This window comes from Trachurus trachurus (assembly GCF_905171665.1).
Source record: "Trachurus trachurus genome assembly, chromosome: 23".
Lineage (NCBI taxonomy): Eukaryota > Metazoa > Chordata > Actinopteri > Carangiformes > Carangidae > Trachurus > Trachurus trachurus.
This window is the reverse complement of record NC_139912.1, coordinates 22,603,830-22,625,342: the sequence shown is the minus strand read 5'-3', so window position 1 is coordinate 22,625,342 and position 21,513 is coordinate 22,603,830. Positions and strand designations below refer to the sequence as shown.

Sequence of the window (21,513 nt, the reverse complement as noted above, 5' to 3'; positions counted from 1 at the left end):
TTCTGACCATAAATTAACTCTGGTTTTAAAGACAGAAATTAAGGAAATTAATCACAAAATAACTTTCTGTAATTTCAATTTGTCCTCTCATTCTTCACATTATGTGGTAATATGCCACAAAATTAGAATAACTTCAGTGTACATTACAGCTAGCTCAAAGCACATTACTGACCACAGGGAATCATTTCATCATCTGATTTTGCAACAAAATTTGATCATGAATTCAATCCCAGGTACAAAATGACAAAAATGAGCTGTTCAAATTCAGTTGTGCAGCAGTTTGGATTTGTAGTGATGGCGTTTTAACAATTCACTGTCATTGACAAGGACATAATAATCTCCTTCTTCTCCTAATAGAAACTGTTTAATGAACAGTGCAGCAGCAGAGAAGTCACAGCACCGTGGAGTGGGGGGACGACCAGCCTGAAACTTGCAGTTTTTAGGGAAACGCAGCACTGACTGAAGTCAGACTCAGCAAGTAAGACAAGGAATTACTTCTCTTTATACATTGAATGGTTGAGGGAACAAGCAAACAGGCCAAGTAAGTACACTAGTTAACTTTGGCAAGAAAAATGTACAAGAGAAAAGTAGCTGACATATTAGTGTTTTACTCCTTAAGAAGCATTTAACTATGTAAAAGTTTTAAGAAAACTAAATGTTGTAGGTCTAGGATATATTCCATTGTGGGGACACTTGAGTATGCTATCCTGAGTGCAACCTCGTCTGACTGTCTTCTGTTCTGCACAGCCAGCTTCAGGAGGCTCGGTACAAATATTTGTTAAAAAAAAAAAAAAGCTGACATTCAATGGCTTGGAGAATATTAGTTTTTGTATTTGCCAGTAATCAAACCAAATCTTCTTTTAATTATCCCACCTTTCTGCCAAATCAATGCTCAGAGTTCCTCCCTCCTCTGTTCTGTAGATGATTACAGATAAAATACATCCCACTAACAAGTGATCACACTGTGACATGGGATGTGTACAGTCTGTACTGTATCCACTGGATGCCAAGCTTTTGGTTAAACCTCAAGGACAAACAACAAATGAATGATAACTTTCTCGCTGAGTCTGTTTGCAATGTCAGTATTACAAAAACAACAAGGACAAAAGACGGAAGGCAACCAAATGTTCACCGTGATGGATTACTCTTGTCTCAAGCATGTTTCAAGTCCCTGCAAGTTGATTTTCACAGTGTACTGAAATGAAGTGAAACCTGCCCAGCTGCCTGAGGATGGAAACTGGTCAGCAGTCAGAAGTTAAAATGTAGCTGATGAGCTACAACCTGCAAAACCACAGGTATGGTTCTTTAATACATGACGGCGTCGACGCAGCAACGTTTACATGGAGGCCTGAGAGACGGCCAATGTTGTTAACACAGTCCAGCTGCTGCTGTTAGACAGAGGAAGAACATTTGGGCAACATCATACAGCCCTTGTTGACCGAGTCAGAGTGAGTGAATGTGGGTGTGTGTGTGTGTGCGCGTGTGTGTGTATCAGACTGGTTTCATCTGGCATACAGAAGATTTACTTCAGAAAGTAGTCAGAGCCCTTCACTTTTTACACACTTGACTTTGTTGTACATTATATTTTACACAGACAAAATGATTAGCATTTTGACTTAATTATGCTAATTCATTAAAATCCATAAACTCTCCTTTACAAAGCATACTGTATTAAACTCTGTTCTGTTGGATACTCTACTGTTAGATCAGCTCGAGGTCCGTCAGATTGGATGTTCAACATCAGTTACCTTGGCGATCTGAGGTGTTTGACCGTCTCCAGCAGGCTGTCGTTTATTCACTCAGAATGGCCTCAATAAAGACCTGTTTCATTTACAATAAAGACCTGTTTAATGGAGAGCTGTTGAGACGGTTGTAGTCAATTTGTAGACTCATATCAAACATCATTAAAACTAATAAGAAGCCCCCGGGTTGTTGAGTGTACACTGACAGACAACTTCTACCCATTCAAAATGAGATCTTGCACCATAAACACCATGAAGAAAAGATGAAGGGGTCAGAATACTTTCTGTACGTGCATGTGTGTGTGTGTGTGTGTGTGTGTGTGTGTGTGTGTGTGTGTGTGTGTGTGTGTGTGTGTGTGTGTGTGTGTGTGTGTGTTTTACTGTAATCCCTCTCCCTATGCTTCCTGTGTGTAGCTGAGTAGCAGGTCAGCTCCATGCTCTCATATTAAACATTTGCACTGACCAAAGACAAACTCAGAGCTAAAAATAGCCTCGGAGGGGAAAGAGAGCAGAACAGAGAAAAAACATGAATCCCACCCTCATCTGACAGGTAAATAACTATAAATAACTCCTGTTTACCTCAAAGAGAGAGATTGCTCAGTCATAGGAGCTTGTTTACATCACATGCTGCAATAATGTTTAAACTAAGGAGGAAAGCATCAGTCACTCTAAACACCTCTGCCATGAGTGTACAGTACATGAGCATATGTGCAATGGTTCAGTAATATACTGTCGTTACAAGGAAAGTTCACGTTAAGGCCTGGCCGTAGCTCAGAGGTAAACACTCTGAGCTTCGCAGCGTTTCAGCAGCATCCACACACACTCACAACAACAACCACAAAGCGGTAGAGCCCCTGTAGCCACACAGCACCCAAAGACACACACACACACACCTGGATGTCATCATCAGGACCTCAGACAACAGAGGAGGAAAGTTCAGGATAAAACCACAAACACAAAGGCCACAGCTCCAGTGCTGAGATGTGACATTAAAGATTATTGATGCCAAATACTGTAGGGCATGCATCACAACTTTTGATGATGACTTTGTTTCTTTATTTTATCCCAATATGCATGAAGTACTTGAAAAATAAACCTAAAACTGTCAGTATATCTCCACATCCTCTGTTTTATTCACATCGGCCCATTAAATGACAGTGCCAGTTCCTAGATGAGAAACAAATAAGCCATGCAGTTAAAACTGTGGCTGTGACAGATGCCTGCTGGTAACAAACCAGGGGTTGTCCAGAGACAGGCGCGCTAACTAAAAGCTTTACTGTTTGTCTGCCAGCTAACGTATGACTCAAAAGTCTCACAAACACATTTGTGTGCACATTGCCCGTACAGACAGGATGTTGCTGGGGTGGATTTATATTTCAGCAACTCTAAAATCACTTTTGAATTGTGTCATTGTTTGTCTTGTGGGGGGGGGGGGCAGGGCAGAAAGGTCTCACTAAAATACACAGCACATGACGGAGCCTCCTGTCACGGATAATAAATAAATAAATGAGACTTGATCTGGGTTATTTTCTGATTCCTCCTACGTCAAACTGACTCACTGGAGGTACAATAAACTGATGACCTGCTTGGTGCACGCTATCTGATCTCTCTCCCCGTGTGGAGGAGTGTGACAGGTGTAGTGTTTGCAGCTTTTGATGATGTTTGTAATTGATGATGATAAGAGGCAGGTAGACAGAGCTCCCTGTACTTAGAGTTCCCACATGCCCCCAGGCTGTCATTTAAAAGCTCCCCGCGCCTCCAATATCCTGCTTCGGTTTGTTTAAAGTGAGAATTCCTCCGTCACGAAGAGGATGTGCTCGTGGGTGTGCATGTGTCAGTGTGGGAGTGTTTGTGCATGAATGCGTGTTTGTGCATCCGTGTGTGTGTGTGTGTGTGTGTGTGTGTGTGTGTGTGTGTGTGTGTGTGTGTGTGTGTGTGTGTGTGTGTGTGTGTGTGTGTGTGTGTGTGTGTGTGTGTGTGTGTGTGTGTGTGTGTGTGTGTGTTGCAGCAGCCTCAGCTTCAGTCTGCTTCCTCTCCTTGCACAACTTCAAATAAACACATGAAGCTTCCATCGGTCCACTCCACCATGTTTGTCTCTCTGTGTTTATTTTTCTCTTTCTCTCCCCCCCAACATGCACCCCTCCCCCATCCCCTACTCCCACTGCCGTCCTCTCTCTCAACACATGGTATACACACAGTGTATACATAATGTGTTGCATTTCCCCCCATTTAGCATTTATAATCAGTCTATACCTGACTGATAGAATTATCTAAGTAAGTATCTAAGTGTCTTTGGCTTTGTAGCTTTATAATATCTGACAAAAACAAAGTCCTCACACGAGTCATACTGAAGATTATTAAAACAGATGTGATCTGCTTTTAACTTAAAATATTCACAGTAATCAATCTAAATTAATGATTTAACTTTGATGTTAATTTGCTTATAAATAGCAAATGGGCTTAAATGTCCCATACTGGACACTTCAAGTAACAACAGGTCATTATGTGACATCAAGTCCTGATGGTTGGGTTTAAGGCTCGCTTTCACCTTTATATGACATGAAACCTTTTTATCCAATGACAATAGGGGACCATTTCTCAAGCGGCTCTCTCAAAATGTGATTCCAAAATATGATTTGAGATCACAAATCATTGAGTTATGTTTCCCAGATTCCTCTTTTGCTTTATCTTCAGTTTCTGGAGAGAAATCTGAAGATGGCATTTTGGACTTTAGAAGACTGAGTGTTCTGCTCCTGGTGTTTTGCAGAAAACGGTGGATTGATCTTCAACTGAACTAACTCATGGATTCATGAAAAATCTATTAAAAAAATACATCCAGCTGTAAATGTATCGCATACGTGTACAAGCATGTACAAGAGTTATCAACTGCTGCGCTCAGTGTCTTGTAAGTGCCCTGCATGTTGGAGCACCGTGCATCGGGCCATTGCCTCCTGTTAATTGTAATCCCAACCATTAAATAAATCCTTCAAGGAGCTGCTGACGGGCCAATTTCATCACTGCCGGCTTGGCCCGTAAATCACATGGAGCCACTGTTTCCCCCACAGGGCTCAGCGCCCACCTAATGATTTTCAAACTGTCAGGAAAAACTCAAACAGGAAGGAATTTTAAAAATGTATCTTAACTACAGACTATCAGGAGAACCTCTACGGTGTCAGGGTTCGTTCTCAATTGCTTTCCAATCAAAAAAAAAGTGTATTTTTCTTGTCCACAGTCCACTGTTGAGGATCGTCTAATCCACACACAGAGACCCAACATTCTCCTGGAGCGCCAGTCGTCGCGTCCGCATGAGATGGTGTTTAGAATTCACAACTCACTGCCAACTCCAACTTTGCCAGGAATTTTGGTGTTGAGCTCAGGGAAGAATTTACAAGCGTATTGTTTTCACTCGGTTTTGGCCGCGGTTGCATTGTCCAAAAGGCACAATTCATAAATCACACCCAAAGACAGACCTGGTCAACTCTTAGGCATCGGTGCGATATCTAACACTACTTTGCAACTGATCAGCACGGCTGCTGCAAATCACACACAACTGCAAAACAGTGAACAATCCAGAGTTTCATTCACCGTTCTTATGAAATGACACCTACACCGCAATTATTTATAGCAGCCCCTCTGCACAAAAATTAATCCCTTTTCTGAGGGCAGCAGGTCGCCCCGGCCTTTCACTGTTCACTGTTTGACAAGTTTGTATTTTTCATCCCCAAATTAAAAAAAAAAAAAAAATGAAATGAGTTCCTCTGTCCTGCATGGTTGTCACCGTTGGGCCTGTGAGCCATACCTGACTCATGTGCTCATAGCTCTTCCACGTCATGACAGATCAGGAACATTTGCTCGGAAAGCTGTTTCCCAACTCATGTTTAGGAACTGACAGGCCAAAGTTTTGGTTCTTGCCTGGATGTGCTTCAGACGGAGCTGAGAAGCACAACAGAGTGGAAACACACCATAATGGAACAAACAATTGTTGCTAGGCTTTATTATCCCCCAGGCGAGTGTCAGGGAGAAAGAAATGAGCCGCGAGCTGACACTTACCATATGCAAAGCAACAATCTAACACAAACTGTCTCTTTTTCTCACACACACGCACAAAACTGTCTAACGCAATCATTTTTATCTTCCAGACTGATCTGAACTCTCTCCTGCTGCTGTGGTGAACGCGGCACGTCAAGGTGAGATGAACTACAGAGGACGAGCCTATTTCCTGCTAAATGTTTTCAGCAGACTGGTGTAACACATCGTCATCATATGCCAGCTAATTAAAGGCTCCGCTGCATAAAGGCTCTCCACGGGTTGTTGGAGAGGACATTGATGAGGTCAACACACTATAGGAAAGATGGCTTGAGTCTGGTTGTGGGCGTGGTATATTTTATATTCTGGAGAGAAAATCCAGGTGAAACAGTACACACACACACACACACACACTCAATATACACACTCAAAGCACTGTACACTCTGAGGTGGCAGAGCAGGAGCTGAGTAAAGACACTTCTGTATATCTACAATGAGACAGCTCCTCTGGTTTAGAGTATCAGTGGTCATGAGGCTGTAATGACTTAACGAGACTGTCATCGTCGTCTGAGCAGCAGCATTACACACCGTTACATTCTGGCAAGGCAAAGAGCGACAAGTCAACATTAAAGATGCGTGGGTCAACAAAAGTGCAAATACAAATAAAACTTCAGAAAACGTCGGGGCCATGTTGGGGCAACCGGGGCAACCGGGGCAGCTTCTTCTAGACTAAACTGAACCGGTCGGATGGCTGGACTCACCCAATCACAGTGAAATGTACACTGAGAAACAATGAGAGAGTGTGGGTTGAAGAAATATTACAGAAAGTAGGAAGAGAGAAGATGAGGAGTTTAGTTAATTAATTAATTAATTAATTATTAATGCTGTTTATTATAAAAATGGTTGAGAGAAACTAATGTTACAGAGTTTTGAGGAAATTTTGTCTGACTGGACCTCTGAATTTTAACTGAACATCAATTCATTTTAATGACCCTGTCTGTCATAGGTTCACCTACATGAGATGATCTGATCAGCTGTGGGAGAAGCATGACAAGGTCATTTAAAAGATCATGTATTGCTGTAAACATACCAATATAAAAATGTTATAAACCTTTACTTGCAAGTAAAGGTTTCATTCTTGTAGCTGCTGACATTGGAGTTGGTTTTCACAACATTATATAAATCAGCGATCCAGCGGCTCCTAGCCGATAAGCCGAGGGTTCGAACCCCAGTTCAGTGGTTCGTTAAATACATTGAAGCAGTCTAAGTGATTAAGTGGGTGGAGAAAAAAATAAATTCAAGGTTCCTACAGTATATAATCTGACTTTTTACAATCCTAGCCTGAAAAGTAACTACTCAAGTAAAGTGTGAGTTGGTGTCTCAAAATTGTACTTCACCACAATATGTGAGTAAATGCACTTGGTAAACTTCCAACACTGGATCTGAAGTTTCTACTGTTAATAATAAATGAAATAAATGAATAAAAGACACCTACACACTTCCAGGGAAAGTCTGGAAGATATTTAGTCACAGAGAAACAGATGATATAAAGAAGAGACAGGCTGAAAACAGGAGCAAAGTGAGCTACGGTGTGGAGGATGGAAAAAAAAAGTGTGCAAAGAGATTCCTGTGGGTCGCTGAGATGCTGCTGCTATTCCTGTCCGGGACAGGGAAGAGGACACAAGTGTCTGATTGAGGATTTGTGGATGGGGTGGAGGGCCGTGTGGTGGTGGTTGAAGGCTGGGGAACAGCAATATACCACAAGCATCTTCACTGCTTGTTTACCGTGAACATCCCTCTGACAGGAGCAGGAATTACACCGTGACACAGTAACAGCTTTGATCTGGAAAATATTTACAACATGGAGGAAAACACGGAGAGCTTTGCTCATGATAAAAAAATAAAAAAAACAGTTTGATTAAAGTTTTGGCCTTTTTTAAAGGGTAAGGAAATGTGATCTTTTATGGTTGAAAATGGGAAATCAGACCATGAAACCTTTTCCATTTGACTTCCCATTTACTTTTCCACATAAATAGTGTTTCTTGGTTTGTTTCAGTGTGTTTCCATCATTGTGAGCTGGGGCAAAACTAGTAGAAAACAGTTTTGAAGGAAAGCAGAAGAGAGAGAGAGGAAAAGGGAGATGTATTCATGTGCTGGTTTCTGGGTTTCCAGAGAGCAAACACACGTCTATTTCTGTGTCTCCTTCCCCTCTTTCTCGGAGCATCTCCACAGAGAATCCTCTAACATCCTGACACTGGCTCCTAACACGCCTTCGCACTGACCGCACCAGAACTGTGAGTGCCCAGGGTGAAGAGGGAGGGGACAGAGGGGAGGTCACTCGGGCGCCACCTCCTCCTCTATTTGATCCTTCTCCTGCCCCCTCAGTCTTCACCCTTCACCACATTCCTCCTGCGTCTCCGTTTTGTGCCGTTACAAAGATGACAAATGACTGTCCTCTCATGTCTTTGAACTTGACTGCCACACTGTCTCCATTCACAGTTGTATGCATGCGTGTATTGTGCTTAAGAGAAAGTGTGTGTGGTGGGAAGGAGGAAGCAACGCCTCCTCACCTCAGAATCACAGCTCCCTCAGCGAAACCCTTGTCGAGCCCATAAATTAAACGTGACAGGAGTAATGGGTCAGGGACGCCGGGATAGTGGGGTCAAAAGACTGAAAGAAATCCGACCGGCTTTTGGATGCCAAACATCGCACCCAGTGTCTATTAGTGTGGGTGTAGAGGGCAACAGACCAAGGCACAGACCTGATGTCAGCACCCTCAAATCCCACATCTGTCTGACAGCTACACACAGGTCACAGACAGGGGAAATTACTTAGACACAAGGAAGCTGCTGGGCTTACTACAGGCACCGTCGCACAGAGCAAAGGATATAATTAACATTCCTGTATTATGTTTGGACATTTTACTCTAATATGGCCTAATAAAAGCCCACAAAAGGGAATAAAAATGCCGACAGCAGCAGTGTCTTCCTCAGGCTGCTGTTGCAAAGGGAAGACACTTATTTGTATAAAGGGAAATGACTTATCATCAGTAACTTGTCTTTGTCAAGTGTTTGTTTCACTATGGGCAAAACACGAGTGTCGTGTCTGGAATGTTTTAGATCAAATCCAAATCTGAGGAAAGGATTGAGGAATGGGACAAACCTGAGAGCTAAAACCACAACAGTCACAATATAACACAAATAAATACTAAAAAGTGGGCAAAACAACTCCAACATGAGGCTAAAGGATTACAATGAGGTGCAACGAGACGCACAGTGACTACAAAGAGATACAATATGACTACAAAGAAATGTAAAGCAACTATCAAAACAAAAGCACTACAAGACACACAAACTGGCCACAAAGAAATGCAGAACAGCCACAGAGACACAAACAACTGCAGTGGGATGGAAGCTGACAACAAACAGACACAAAATGACAACCAAGAAACATAAAACAGATACCAAGACACACAATCTCACCACAAAGAGACCCAAAACAACAACAAAACACACAAACTAAAATGAGATTTGAAATAATTAGAGGCACAACGTGGCTAAAAAGAAACACAAATCAACTAAGAAATGCATAAGAAATCACAAAATGAGGAGAAAGTAATGCAAAACAACAAAAATGCATACAATGGCTAAAGAGACAAGTACTACAAAGAGATACAGAGGGTGAGAAGACAACGCAACTATGAGAAAAAGCAAAACATCTTGTCTGACGCAAAAGCACTGCAAAGAAACACGAGCTGACCACGTAACTAAAAACAACTCCATTGAGATGCTGAAAGCTACAGAAGACACACAAACAGCTACAGAGAGACTCCAAACAACCTTCAACTTGACCCCGACATTCTGACACACTCAGTCAAAGACAGGGAATTCACCCCACCTGAATAAACTAATGCAACATTCTCAAGTCATTCTTGCAAAGTGTAACATTGAAGACAACATAATCCCTTTGTTTTGTTAAATGTTGAGCAACACGCATCAAGCTGCTTTATATAACCCTTAAGTTCAACTCTGTGTTCTCTTTGCTCCTCTGCACTGATTGATTTTCATCAAGTGGAAACAACCAGCTCACATTCTCTCACGTCACCGTCTGTGTGTGCCAGTCTTACCGTCAGAGCGGTGGATGCAGGTGTGCTGGTTGTCGCTGAGGAAGAAGCCCTCTGTGCACTGACACTCGTAGCTCCCCATGGTGTTGACACACACTTGCTGGCATCCGCCGTTGTTGTCCTGACATTCATCCACATCTGTTTGGATGGAGAGATAGAGACAGAGAAAAGGTCAGCCATGACAGCACGCTCAAACAGCAGACCATTAGACTTCATAAACAAACACAGTTGGTCAGCGACAGTTCATGTGCCGGGAAACATCAGGTGGGATGGCAGTGGCACCTAAGTCAGGAATGTCAGGAGGACACACACACACACACACACACACACACACACAGGCCAGACAGGGCGTCCTAACAGGCGGCTGATCCTGGCACCACAGGTGACCAAATCAAACACCTGGCACAGGCTGGTAACAGGGGTCAAGAGTTGGTGCTGGCGGTTGGTTATGTGCCCGTACTGGTGTGCTGGTGCATTTATAGGCCCCACTGTGCCACTAAAAGGCCAGTTCATTTCCAATCGGGCATTCTGACAGGACTGTAGTGAACTGGAAATATGTGACACCTTTGACTGACTTTAACAGGGATCAAACAGAGTCGCTCTGCTCTGCTGTGTGCGTGTGTGTGTGTAAACCCTGTGCCTGACCAGGACGACTTTGCATTGTGTTTAGTGAGGAGGCTATGAGGTTGACCTAGCAGACAGGTTACACAAACACAGACACACTGCTGTTAGGAGAGAAGGAAAAGACAGTCAGGGAGGCACACGGCTGATGTCAGCTGACATGTTGCTTTCATCACACTGGACATGAACCAACTTAGCTCTAATGTATCTGCTTTAAAGGGATAGTTCAACATTTTGGCAAATTGGCCCATTGCCGTAATCCCTATAGTGTTAGGAGTAGTATAGGGTTGTTACCTTAAATAGTCGGTGCAAGCTATTTTTAGAACGGCAGAGCAGAGCCGCGAGCTGCTCAGAGCTACGCTACGGAGGCTAATGGGATTTCTTGGTTTCACACAATCCAACAACTCCAAAACGCTCTGGTGGACAAGTTGTGACCTGCACATTCACCACGCTATGAGATAATAACAGAATGTTACCAGACAAAATTGTTTTCGAGGTTCGAGGTGTGTGTATGTGTGTATGCATATGCGCCATTCCGATCAGACTGCTTATGGTTTTTATAATGAAATGAGAAACGAGGGTGCGGCAGCTATAAGCTTTGCTTCAGCCGCAACCCTTTTCGACCAGCTATATAGTACTTGTTACTACCTTGAATTTGTTTTGTTGAAATTTTGATGCTGTGATCGAAATAAACATTCATTCATTCATAAATGCAGAGACTGCTTGCCTAAAAGCTGCCTCCGATGGGAACACACATCAGCGGTTTTGCATGAATTCCATTAGCTTCCTTAGCGTAGCTCTGAGCAGCTCGTGGCTCTGGTTCAACAACAAGATCAAAACATAAGTAGTTTTATAGTTTACTAGAGCTGTGGAGACACTGAAGCCTTGACCTTGCACATTTGACCATCAAAATCTGACCAGTTCATCCTTATTTGTTTGTGTTTTGTGTTGACTTTGAAAAGTTCCCTAAAGCCGTTACTGAGATCGTGTTCACAAGAATGGGTAGATGGATGAACAACCTGAGAACCTAATGCCCGTGGCTGACATGATGATCCCTTTGGCACCCACTCTTTGTCTGTTTCAGCTTCCACTTGTCTCCCTCTACCATGTAGCCTTTTTTTCCACCGATCATCAACACATAACAGACAAACTGTCTCTTCCTGTCCATCTGCCTTGTGAGCTCTTGACACTTCTCCACTGGAATGAACATCAGGTTATCCCTGGTGGTACGGGCAGCAGACAGGGCACAGGCCAGTCTGTGCTTTTAATCTAGGGTCAGTTCATCTGCTCAATCCTTTCCTGCTTGCCTCACACTCCAGTAATAGCCAGTAATACAGATACATGTGTCCACTAGAGACCAAGCTACAAAGATACATTCATTTTGTCAAACTGTTCTCCCTACCCTCGTCATCTCAGCTCATACATGAATTGACAGGAGGACATCACCCAGAGGACAGAAAGAGAGTGGATGATAGGAGCACCACGGACACCACAGCTGTGGAGGTGGAGGTTGTTGTTTAGAGCCATTTCAGCTTCTGCCAAACAACTGCATCCCTTCATTTGCTGAAGTGTTCCCCCGTACCACCCTCTACCACCATTTCAACAACACTAATTACACAGCTCTTACACTAAGGCCATGCGTTTATGTCCCCTGGCTCGCAACCCTGCTCTGGAACAAAAGGAAAATAGCTTCTTATTGTGAATTTGTGAAACATACTGGTCTATTAGTGCAGCAGAAGTCACAAGGTCCTCACTGAACTCTATCAAGCCTTTTCTTTTCTTTTTTAGAGTTTAGTTTAGTTTATTTCGTTCCTGACAGGGCAAATCTTTGTACAATAGAAATTACAGCTCAACATAAATATATGAGCTAAACAAGGTCTAAAACATTTTTTTTTAAAGTAACAACACGGAAGATATGCAAATCAAAGTAAACAATAAGTGTACAATAGACATATAGACCGAAAAGGGGTAGGCTGAAGCTTAGCTTATTTTGCCTCGCCCTATTATAAATCAGGTTATATTAAAAACAATTCCCTTCCTTTGATCAGCAAATAAACAAGAGTCAAAAAAAGAAGAAAGGAAGAAAACCTTCTAACACTATTACGGGCGAATGTCATGTTTTAACTGATGTCATTAACATGACTGACACATTTAATTGTCAGGCTGGAGGGTGAGGGAGAGAAAGATATGCAGCCATCTCCAAGTCAAAATGATCTCTGCCAACATTTCTGAATAAAAAGCAATGTGGTTCTTTTGCAAGTTTCAACTGAGCTTCTCTGTTTTGTTTGATTGCTTGTGTAAACTTGTGTTAAACTTTGTTTAGACCCACCCAGGATGCGTTTGACAAACCGTAGAGGGGTTACCCACAGGCTGTGAAGTGATCCCTTCTTAATCCTTTCACTCTGCTGTGAGAGACGAGCGACACAGCGACTGTCCTCAGTCCTCCATCTGATGCAGGACTAGACAAGTGCAAGTTTAGTTTCACCAGCCTGAGCCTGACAAACAAAGTAGGTCTCAGTGGGTTACAGTATATAACTGAGCCATAGTGGAGGCAATACAAACAGGATTAGACAAATCAAGTTGATATAATGTTCTTTGTATGTGAATTTTTCAATTTGTTTCTCGTTTCTCTGCCGAGGGGGGATTCAGTACAGACGATGGGCATTTCTGTCATCACCATCTTGCCTGTACCCGACTCTGCTGAACCAGCAGCTATTCCAAAAATGGGCAAACAGGAGCGGCACTTATGGAGCCAAGACCTTGGTGTATGAACTGTCAATCAAATCAGCACGCCCTTACATATGCACGGGTGCAGCATGGGAGTCTATGGGAACTGGCTTACTATTAGAGACAGCCTCAAGTGGCCATTCAAAGAGGTGAAGTTTTTGGTGCTTCAGGGATGTCTTCATTTTCAGCAGGAGAATGCTGCTTGGCAGAGGTCTCTATTCTATTTGCTTCAGATTCTGTTTCAAGTACCTCTCCAAAGTTTGAATCTGGGCATCCGGAATAAATACATCTACGCTTACTTCAGGCTACACCACCGCTACTTGCACTCGACTGGCATTTGGAACAGCAGTGTCCATACATCAGAGCCTCAGACACATATTTGAGGTTCAGGAGTTTGTTGTGACTAAAATCCGCAACTAGAAGACCTTTCAGAACGGTTAGCGTAGGTATTGGTTCACTGCCAGCTCCTAACTGTGTTTGTGGTTGTACTAATGCTGATTTCTTGCTCTCTGCCCCACAGGATTGGTTCTTCAGGTTTTGTCTTTTTGAGACTTTGGTTTATTGCAGTTCCATGGTAGAAACACTCATGACGTTGACTATGATGTATATGGTATTGTATAGAAAGTGTTAGCAGGGTTTAACATTTCATCATACATTATATTTATGGTCATAACATAACTGGTGGTGTTCCAATAATCCATTTCTAAAATGAATTCCTTGATTTTCCACTTTGCTGTGTGTCCCTGACTTTTTCAAGTGGCTTTGATGACTGTGTATTTGATAGCTCCATGTGAGCCTGTCAAAGTCTTTCTCAAGTCCTGTGTGTTAAACGTCAGAGCGCTCTGTGACATGCCGTGGTCACCGGCTCCCTGCTGCGCAGCCACCTCTCAGATCTAGCCGTCACATGAAAAGGACACATCGGAAGGAAAATAAACTCACGCGATTGCACCAGACCTTCACAGAGGGCACAGACCGAGCGACACATTGAGCCCAGCTGTTTCCACGCCAAAAACTAAATAAATAAAGTCAAAATCAAAAGGAAGAAAGAGACTGAGCAGCACCGCTCTTTAATCAGAGAACAATTAGGCAATCTTAAATCAATTAGTGCACTAACTTGTTGACACAGTGCATCTGGGAGTTGGCTTTCTGCACGCTCACGCAAACCGATTTCCACAACAATTGGTCATCTGAGGCTTGTTCAGAGCACCACAAGGATCTGAGGTTTCTGAATATCATTCTTTAGGTCTATTAAAACCCACAGCATGGTTTAAGGCCCAGAGTGTGTGAGAAAAATGAGACCTTAAATTGAGTGTGAACTTTTACAGAGAAACAAACAAGCTGTTTTCAAAAGAAGCTTTGATGGTGATTTAACTGCACTAAGCTTCAGTCTTCAGGATCTGCAGCCTCTGTTGCCATCAAACCAAAGGATCTGAACCTAAAAGCGCATTTTGACAAATGTCTTCCGCGAACAGACATTGCAGGGCTTGACACTGTATTCCCAGCTATGATTTATGAGTCAGAAAGCAGAGTGATTACACTTGTGCATGTTCTACATTTCTATCAGTCATGGAAGACAGATGAGTTGAATTTACAGCATCTTTGAACTCATCGCAGCTGATTCAAGCCGCAGCACAGATGTATGATGTTAGGACCGTTCATCATACAAGAGTCTGCGGAGGTACACACATTGCCAGCATTAAATTTGTGTACGCATGTGTCAATTGGGTGAGCAAGTATGTGTGCGAAGACTGAGCCCTTTCCCATACAGTAAATCTCCTGCTTGATGAGACACTTGAACGTGAGACATTCTAATAAACACAATGGTCCGTTTTGACAGGAAGTGAGAACACAGGCGGTTGGAGCAGGGGGCTTGAGCTGCACTTTTATAATAGGCTGACATTCTGTTTCTGTTTATATGGTTACTATGCATCACAGGATAGTATTTATCTCTACCGTTAGTGATTACAGTAAACAAGAAGCATGAGAGAGGCTGCTGATGGTACGGTATCCATGAGTCATTACATAGGAACGCAGTCCCAAATCTGCAGTGTTGTAAGTGGACTAAATATAGACTGAGCCTACGTAACAAGCATCGTACCTGGAATACACCCTAATCTCCGGGACGCTGCTGTCCACAGACTGCCAAAATCCTGTCTATCTGTTCTATTTATGTACTTCTGCATTTTGTTTTATGGGGATGGAAATTCAAGTGACATGCTCTGAAAAAAATCTGATCTCCAACATTTAATAGTGCCAGAGTGAACCACATAATAACCACAATAATAATATTTTCATCATTTCAACAGCCATACATTTCAACAGATGGGTTTTGTTATTGAGATGTGGAGTGACTGATGTATTTCAGGAAGCAATTTGAACTGAGACCATACGAGACATTCATTGTGGTTCTGGAAGTGGGGTCCTGGGACCCTCAGCGGCCATTGTTAAGGTTACTTGGGGTCCCCAACCAAAAGAGGAATATTTTGTTTTCAGTATAATTCATAATGAGTAAAACATTGACAGAATGTATTATTATTTTTAATTATGGGTCTCTTATGGGAATGATTTTTGTAGTAAACAAAAAGTGTTCTTCAAGCCAAATTTCTATAAACATAGGGTCCTTGATGTGAAAACGTTCACTGCACTGTATAAAAACTTAACCAAGCATGAACTGACTCATATAAATCAAAAATAATACAGTTATCCAGTTGAAATGATCCATAAGATGACAAATCAAAAAACATCAGATCAATGATAGATCATTTCTAAACCTTTGTGCTCCAAAAGAAGACGGCTTTTGGCGTTCTCAGTTTGGCTAGCTATCTGAAGATGTCATAGTATGTTGTCACTTTTGGAGGTGCTGGCAAGGTCAAACAACCAGCTCCATTTTTAGTGTGTGCATGACAGATTTAGGGAGAAAAGCTGCTCTGCCTGTCAAGAGTTTTCAGACACAGTCCAGAGTCCAGACCCATCACTCAGTCCAAATTGAGATACAACATCCAAAACCTATCCATCAAGTTTTCTCCTCCAAGACCAGGTTGTTCCCTGAGGTGGGGATACTCTTGCGACATTCATTACCAAAAGATGCTGCTCTCTTGCTACTCTTCTATTATCTACTCTGATTACTAGTCTACTTGCCAACAATGAGTACCCGGAAATGTTGAGTACCCCAAAGTTTTATGTTAGAAATAGATAGTATGGGTCCCCAGTATTCAGAAACTGACGGATGCTAACTTATATATATTGGGCAATTAGCATAATTGACATAATTAGCATAAATTAGCATAATTCCCTATATGGGTAATATTGGAGTGGTTTTAGGGGTTATTGATGATGCTGAATCCATTTCTGACATTTTCAAAATCCAAAATGGCCGTCTAAACCGGTGACCAGATTTTGAAATCCATCAAAATCGGCCCACTGGCGGTTAAAATCTGGTCACTTCCGGTTTAGACAGCCATTTTGAATTTTGAAAATGTCAGAAATGGATTCAGCATCATCAATAACCCCTAAAACCACTCCAATATTGCCCAGATCAGCCAAGTCAGTTTTGTTGAAATATTGCCCATATAGGAAATTATGCTAATGTATGCCATATGTCAATTATGCTAATTGCCCAATATATATAAGTTAGCATCCGGCAGTTTCTGAATACTGGGGACCCATACTATCTATTTCTAACATAAAACTTTGGGGTACTCAACATTTCCGGGTTCACAATGGGGCCCTATGGGCTGGCAAGTAGACTATACCATTATAATTAATTACACAAGAATTAGCACCATATAGTTATATGTCAAAGTGTCTTTGAGCAAGACTATGAACCCCTAACTGCACAGTGTGTGTAAGTGTGACACAAACATACTTTGTAAAAAGTATGTACAGATTCTTTATTCTCAACTTCAACTCAACTCCTTTTCTACCTCATAATCATCTGGGTTTACTGCTTGCTCATCTCTATCCCTCCATCCATTGATGTTTAATGATGTCTCCATGAAAAGTAAAGAGAAACTGGAGTAAGAGAGAGACAGTGAAGTCACGAAACCTTTCCAAGAAATAAAAGCGTTCCACCCATTTCCATTTTCCAGGAGCCCTTCCTTTCTTCTCCTCCCTGAGTTTAGTCAGCATCTTTCTCTTTCCTGTTTACTCAACTGTTCATCTCCAAGCATTTTTTAATCTTCATAACATAATGTATCAATCTGTCCCCGTCAGTCCAGATTACTTCCACAGACTGACTGCTGTAAATTTCAGGAAGTCGTTCATTTCTTGAAATGATTGTTGAGTGATGTGTTCTGATGTCATGCAAACGTAGCAACGATAACCTCATGAGATCAAGGCAGCTGCATGTTTTGGAGCCGGGTGCTGCAATTGCTCTCCACCGACTACAGAAGAGGAAGGAAAAGTAAAGGCCCAAATAGGAAGAAAAATGCCACCACACATGCTTGGCTCCTACCTGGTCTAAGGGCTGATTGCTTTTGATGTTGGATCAGCAACACATTATTCAATAGATTGTTTTTGGTTTACTTGTGTTTTGTCTTTATTAGTCTGATTTTGCTAGAGATGGTTATTTTATCAGCCTGGGAGGCTAGATAATATATTATCTGTATATCTATTATTTAACTATTGTATCTAATAGGGGTGTCACGATTTCGATTTTTTATCGAAATCGATCGAAATTACGTCACGATCTCGAGCATCGAAGTCAAAGAGAGGATCGACGATCCCCCCCCCCCCCCCCGCCCGCAAAGTTACAACTGCCCGTTGTCCCCATTGCGCACCAAGCGTCTTGTCAGTCACTGAGACAACACTCACTCATTCTCTCTCTCTCTCTCTCTCTCTCTCTCTCTCTCTCCCTCGCTCTCTGTGCACGTCTGCAGCAACCCAAACAAATGCACATGTTGACTGGCTCTATTCCAGCCACATGATTGGTTCGGCCAGCGGAACTCTCAATATCATTGGCTATTTGCCAAAACATGGATGAATGAAAACTATCGACCACGTCTCATATTTCTATCGAAGAAAAGTTATTTCACAATTTATAGCGTTTTATCACCCAGCCCTGGTGGGCTATTGTCCCCCTCCTACCTGGGGAACAGGGGGGAGACACAGCTCTAACTACACAACACCGACAAGCACTGAGAGCCGCATGCTGCAGAGAGACGTTATAAGATTTAAAAAAACAACAACCCGCAAATAATAAGCCGACGAAAAGGTGCAACTTGCCACTTTTTGTCGATGTATTAGGCCTATTTGCGGGGGCTTCCAGGGGAAGGTGGAGGATTCGGGACTGATTGACTGTGGGCCACCGCCAGTCTGATCAGGACCTGATCATCAGGTCCATCGCAGCGCTGCAGCTGCAGCTCTGCCCCGCTGTCACATGACTCTCGCGTATCAGCGCAATCTCGTTTACATTACATTAAGCCGACATCAGGAGAATAATGAGACACGACGGTAAATTAATGAAAATAAAATTATGATAATGTACAGATATAAATATATTTGTTTCAAAACCTTGGGGGCAATTTTGGCCCCTGGATCATGATTTTTGGGGGCATGTTACCTTTATATTGTAAAGAAATTATTTAAATGTGACCATTAGTGCCTAATGTGATACATTATGGAAATTGCATCACTTATATGTATCCCATCTTTTGAAATAAGATTTACTGTACAAAATTTGATGAATAAAACCAATGATCGTAGACTAGACTAGTCTGAAAATAGCATAGGCGTCTGTGCTGTAAGAAAAAGAAAAAAAATCGAGAATCGAATCGTATCGTGACCCTAAAATCGAAAATCAAATCGAATCGAGGATTTGGAGAATCGTGACACCCCTAGTATCTAATGATTTATCTGTATATCTAGCCTCTCAGACTGATAAAAGGACCATCTCTAGCAAAATCAGACTAATAAAGACAACATTCAAGTAAACCAAAAAACGAATTATACAAAAAATGTACTTTATTAATTGCAATACTCTGTGATTAATCACAATTAAAATACTAATTAATTATACAAATATTACTTGTATTGTCTTCTATTCTTTCATATCGTGTTGAAGGATGCAATTTATACAGTTAATCCATTAGAATTTTACGCAATTTTATGGACGACGAGTGAAAAATAACGCATCGTAGTTGTTTTTTCAGCACTACATTTTGATTAGTGTATTAAATAAATAAATATGTATCTGACTGCACCTCAACCTTCATAAACAAAATCACAGGCTTTTGTTGTTTACAACTAGTCTGATAGTGAATAGCATTGACACTGTCAAACCAAGAGTTTGATTTTTCCCACTCTTGTCTGTGATCAAACCACTTATGACAGAGTTTTACCTGATCAGAGGCAGAGTGGGACAGGTAAGATGATGCTGCATTCCAGACGGAAATACGGGTATTGATTCAAAACGGAGGCACTATTTAATCCTTAAATACGGGATGTTACCGTATTTCAACAGACGGACGTCAAACCCGATGGGGACATGTTCTACCTTAGTCATGTGACGGGATTAATTGTGCGGTTTTTTTTTTTTTTACACATTATTGTTTCCAGATTACTCACATAGCGCTAACTTTGACAGCCCTATAACACATTGGTATCAGTATTGGCCAATACTCACAGTCTTGGAATCTGTATCGGGAAAGAGAAAATGGTATCAGACTACTGTTTAAAATGCCAGATTGGTGAAACCAAGGGAAAGGAGTGCACCCAAGTGTAGAGAAGGTACAGGTGGGATTCGGCGCCTTGCTGCTATTGAGTGTGGAGGACTAGAGAGAAGAAGGTGCCTTGGACCAGCAGTGCTGCTTTGAGCCAGAGTTCAGTTGTTTCTACAGCCGGAGGGAGCAGGAGAGAGAAGAAGGGGCACAGCTGGGTTTGTTGGCCTGGTTGGCCACATAATGACCAAATAGTTATGGGGTAAAGGATCCTGGATAACTCAGTTCAAATGGCCCTCTTTTGTCTTTGAACATGTGATCTCATTCACCATCTTCAGTTGGCTGAGGCCCAACACTGGTGCTGTCAGAACTGTTGTAGTTTCTATCAATGGACTTTTTTAAAGTCACTTCCATTGACATCTTTGGCCATGTATGTGCATGGAGGACATTTTTAATTCTGATGGTGTAGTGTCTTTAACTCTGCTTTATCTCAACTGTCTGAAAGTCATTCCTCTGAAGTGCTTCCACAACTAAACAGCTACTCTGCACTGCTGGCTGTCGTTAATAGCACTCAATTTCTCCAAAGGTTCCAGGCATGAGGCACAACGCTTATAAATGCCAAACCGTATCCCACCAAAGAATAAGAGCCTCCAAAGTGACACGGTTTTCATGTTTCTGATTTCATTGTGCTCTCATCAATCAAGAGGGGACGACTGAGGGATGAAATCTGCTTGCGCACACCCGTGCACAACTACGTTTTGCAAAGAGCAGAAAAAGCATTAGTCTGGCTGACAATAAGTCAGTAAGGCAGCACTGGGGCTAAATGGGTTGGATATGTTAGTAATGACTACAGCCAGATATCTGTAGGAGAACTCTTCAACCCTGACCGCCCTCCCAAGAGTACAGGGAAAGGAGCATAAAACAACACAAATCATGGAAATCCTCCAAACGATGACAGAGGGTCTCTCTGGAGAAAGGCAAACTGAGCCAGACAGGCTTAACCCTGTAAGACCCAGTGTTGCAGAATTACAACAATTTTGGTTATCCCCAAAAAACGTCTAATCTTTTATTTTATTTTTGGTTCAACCATATTAACATGATCATTGGGTCCTATAGTTTGTTCTCACATTGCGATTGGATCCAAAATTTGTATATAAGTGCCCGCCCTCAGGTCAAGAAGTCACACAACCTCCAATTTTTTGATCGAGCAACATCCCTTCGATTCACTGGACTGGATTCATCTAATTCAAGTAAGTAAAATGCTTTGAATATTTTTTTTTGTGTTTATTACAATGTCTAGAACATGAACATATATAGTTTTTGTGGAAAATATGCCCTACATTTTATTTAGAGCTTGTTTTATAATTGTTGCAATATTACAACGCTGGGTCAGAGTGGTAGCCAAAACAGCCTGTTTTTGAGAGGAACTTCAATTGAAATTTTCACAATATAACTTTAAACTACACATGATTTACACATTCAAGCCTTCAGCCTTATATTGGATTACATGTTTACATATTTTTATTGTAGTAGAAACTAAAGAGCAAAGATATATTGCCATATTTAAACATTTTAATTTACTTAATTTCTAACCACCTTCAACACTCAGTATTTTCTC

At 41.9% G+C, this 21,513-nt stretch overlaps 2 protein-coding genes across 3 annotated transcripts in view; both read right to left on the bottom strand.

Annotated features, from left to right (window-relative positions):
• mpped1 (metallophosphoesterase domain containing 1) overlaps positions 1–21,513 on the bottom strand; it is a gene marked incomplete at both ends in the record, with an annotated part of 263,390 nt that overhangs the window by 179,883 nt on the left and 61,994 nt on the right. The window lies entirely within an intron of this gene.
• scube1 (signal peptide, CUB domain, EGF-like 1) overlaps positions 1–21,513 on the bottom strand; it is a gene marked incomplete at its 5' end in the record, with an annotated part of 114,014 nt that overhangs the window by 65,085 nt on the left and 27,416 nt on the right. For both annotated transcript variants that reach the window (XM_083999783.1, XM_083999784.1), the window contains one exon: positions 9,895–10,029. In XM_083999783.1, the coding sequence (XP_083855909.1) occupies positions 9,895–10,029 (135 nt within the window). The remainder of the gene's footprint in view (positions 1–9,894; positions 10,030–21,513) is intronic.